A 3174-nucleotide genomic window follows, 5' to 3' on the forward strand; every position below is an offset into this window, starting at 1 on the left:
ATAGATTCTGAAGTCATTTATTATATAAATTATTTCCTTAATTTTTGAAGACTCAATTTAACCAATAAAAGATAACTTTGATCGTTAATTGATCAAAAGATATGATCTAAAAAATCTCAAAAAAGAATAAAAAATTACAATAAAGAATTCAAAATTTGCAAAAAATAATCTTAAAAATTACCAAAAAAGGATAAAAATTTGATTTTTTTTAAATTCTTTTATATCATTTTCTAATCAACTAACAATTAAAATTAACTTTTATTAATGATAAAAATTAAATTACATCTTTTTAAAAATTTAAAGAATAATATATATAATAAATGAGTTTAGAATTTATAATATTATCAAATTTAAAATTTAAAATAATTTATTATTTTTTTAAATAAGTGCAAAGTTGGTAAAGGCAAGGGAGAGTACTTTATGGGGTATGCATGGTTTAGTCTTTCTGCTTTACATTATTTCTAATATATTTCTTCTTCTTTTTTTCCTTTTGGTGTAAAAGGGATTAAACATAACAAGGGGCACTAGGCCCAAAAAGTCAGAGCAAACACGAGAAGTTGCAACGCTACATTTGTCCTCAAATAAAACATTACAGAGGGAAGAAGGTGAACTTTTTAATATTTCTCTCTTTTTTTTATCATTTATATGGATATTAAACATTTTTTATATTTGTCTCCATTCCGTTGAAAGCCTAACGTTCCTATCAAAATAGGCTTTGCATTCTTACAAGTGAAAGAAGCTTAACAGGGAGAGAATAAGACAAATTGAAATTTAAAAGCAAGATGCTTTCCGTTTTCTTCTTCCTTTCTACTATTTGTGCTTTGACTATTGTTAATTGTTATAATTGATCTTGAGCATTGAGTAGTTAAAAGCCCACCAATATCACATCAACATCATTAAAGTCTACAAATTTTCTTCAGGCAATTTTTTTTTTTTGCGACTTAATAAACTTCACGTCAGAGTTGAACACATGGAATTTTGTGTTCCTTTTTCTATGCACGTCCTTGTTAAAATATCATTGAAAATTTATATATAAATAAGTTGGTTTTTAATTTTAGAAGGTAGCAATATGACGTTACGAGAGATACAGATACATAAAATAAGTGGATCCTACGTGTCCAGTATGCCCATACATCCCATAGATTGTGCTGCTTTAACTAATAAATAAAGCAAAAAGTACCAATTAAATTTATGTCAGCAGTAAGGGCTCTAGTCATTTGAACAAGTGGCTAGACATTTAAATCTTAATCCATACTTAACAACTTAATAAATAGAAATCTACTATTTACTCTTAGTATTTCAATGAAGATAATCTCTTTTTTTGGTGACATCTACTCCGTGTGCTATAAAAATATTTTAAAAAAATTAGTAGAAAGATAAAATACAAATTAGCCATTAAATTATAAATCTATGATCGTTTGAATTTTTAAACTTATTTTTATATAATATTTTGTTTCAATATTTAAAAATGATGCAATCTGACTACTATTGTTATCAAAAATTAATTTGATCATTAATTGAACAGAAAATGACAAAAACAACTAATTAAGTATAGAAAAAGATCAAAAATTATGATTGAGACTCAAAAATTATAAAAAATGTCAAAGAAAATTTTATTGGTCATTTCTTGTAATTTTTAATTTATTTTATAATTAATTAATAGTCAAAATTAAGTTTTGTTAATAATAAGGCTAAATTATATTGTTTTTAAAAGTTGAAGAAAAATATTATATAAAAATAAGTTTTGGATTTCAGATTTTGAAACTATAAGACAAGTTGCTCTTTTCTTTTAGTAGAAAATTAATAAAAGTTCCTCCACAAAAATACTCATAACAAAACTATATCTAAACATTTGAAAACTGGTCTTCTTTAATCAACATGATTAAGAACTTGAAAATTAGGGTTTTTACCAAAGGTTGGGTGAGTGAGAGGACCAGCCAACACACGTGAACCCACAGCAAGGGCAAGTCAGTAATTTCATGGAGAGTGAAAATTTGTAGTGGTAGCAGCGAATCTCTGCACGCACAACGGCCTCTTTTTCTGCCTTTCATCGCCACCAACACATTCTCTGTCTCCCGAACTCAATCGCCATCGTCGTCGTCATCAACTCATCATCCTTATCATGGAGATCCCTCAGATTCTCTTCAAATTCAAATACCACTTCATCGCAGGTCTGCTCTTAGCCCTCACTGTCTCCTCCTTCGCCGTCCTCGCTCCCAGATTCCTCACCGTCTTGGCTTACTTCTGGCCGCTCTTCCTCTCCACCGCTCTCTTCCTCGCTCTCGTCCTCGTCTTCGGCAGGACCTCCTCAGCGGCCGCCGCAGGCGGAAACAGCAACAACAACATCGCCGGGGAGGTCTTCCTCGATTACGTCGCCGGCCACCACGAGCTGCAGTTGGAATCTCAAGCCAGCAGGTCCGATTAGAGCGCCAGATCGAGCAATCAATCACACACAGGAGGTAGCAGTTAGCGTCGTAGTAAGGTTAGCTGCAGTTTGGAGATTAAATTTAGTGTTTTACTCTGAAAAATAGGAAATCAATGTAGCTTGTAACATCTTGAACTTTATAATTATTTTTGTAATTTATTTTTCTTTTTGTTCTCTTTGATTTATGCCTCTCTTTGCTTGATTTGATGCATTGGATCGGAATGTTTGAGAGTTGCGTTGCGGCTTGTTTGGGAAAGAAAGTTCAAGACCTCAAGAAAATGAACATGGGATTAAAATTAGTTTTCGTAATTTTATAAAAATAATTAAATGGCTATAATGTAATGCTCTGGCAAAAAAAGTATGATGTAATGCTGTATACATTTTTTACGTTTTTGTTATTTATTTATTTTCAATTAAATTAATTTTATTGAATTAAAAAATTATACATATTATGAACTTGTGCTTGGCGTAGTAGGATTTTTATCTTTATGTTATATACTTTCTTTGTGTTTTGTTATAAGTCCTAATTTCCAGCCTTTTTTCCCCTCTAATATAAGTTCTGATATACATTTTTAGATATAAGTAACACCTGATTTCAAAGCTATTTTATATAGAAAATCTAAACTTCTAAGTATGATTTATACTAGCGGCATTAAATAAAGATTAATGATGGAAACAAAAAAACTAATTTTTACGTGTCATATAAAATTTAGGGAGAATACTAATAAAGTTTTGAAAGATCAAATTAA

At 29.9% G+C, this 3174-nt stretch overlaps 1 protein-coding gene across 1 annotated transcript; it reads left to right on the forward strand.

Annotated features, from left to right (window-relative positions):
* The first annotated feature begins 1983 nt into the window (after positions 1-1983).
* Positions 1984-2614, forward strand: LOC129304144 (uncharacterized). Its single transcript, XM_054943816.1, has one exon. It carries the CDS (start codon positions 2123-2125, stop codon positions 2423-2425), a length of 303 nt encoding a protein of 100 aa, XP_054799791.1. The 5' UTR covers positions 1984-2122; the 3' UTR covers positions 2426-2614.
* The last annotated feature ends 560 nt before the right edge of the window (positions 2615-3174 follow it).

This window comes from Prosopis cineraria, unplaced genomic scaffold, assembly GCF_029017545.1.
Source record: "Prosopis cineraria cultivar Desert tree isolate PC_DT_omini unplaced genomic scaffold, ASM2901754v1 PC2, whole genome shotgun sequence".
Classification (NCBI taxonomy): Eukaryota; Viridiplantae; Streptophyta; class Magnoliopsida; order Fabales; family Fabaceae; genus Prosopis; species Prosopis cineraria.

Excerpts from the sequence above, each read along its gene's own strand:
- LOC129304144 (XM_054943816.1), top strand. The coding sequence starts at position 2,123 with ATGGAGATCCCTCAGATTCTCTTCAAATTCAAATACCACTTCATCGCA.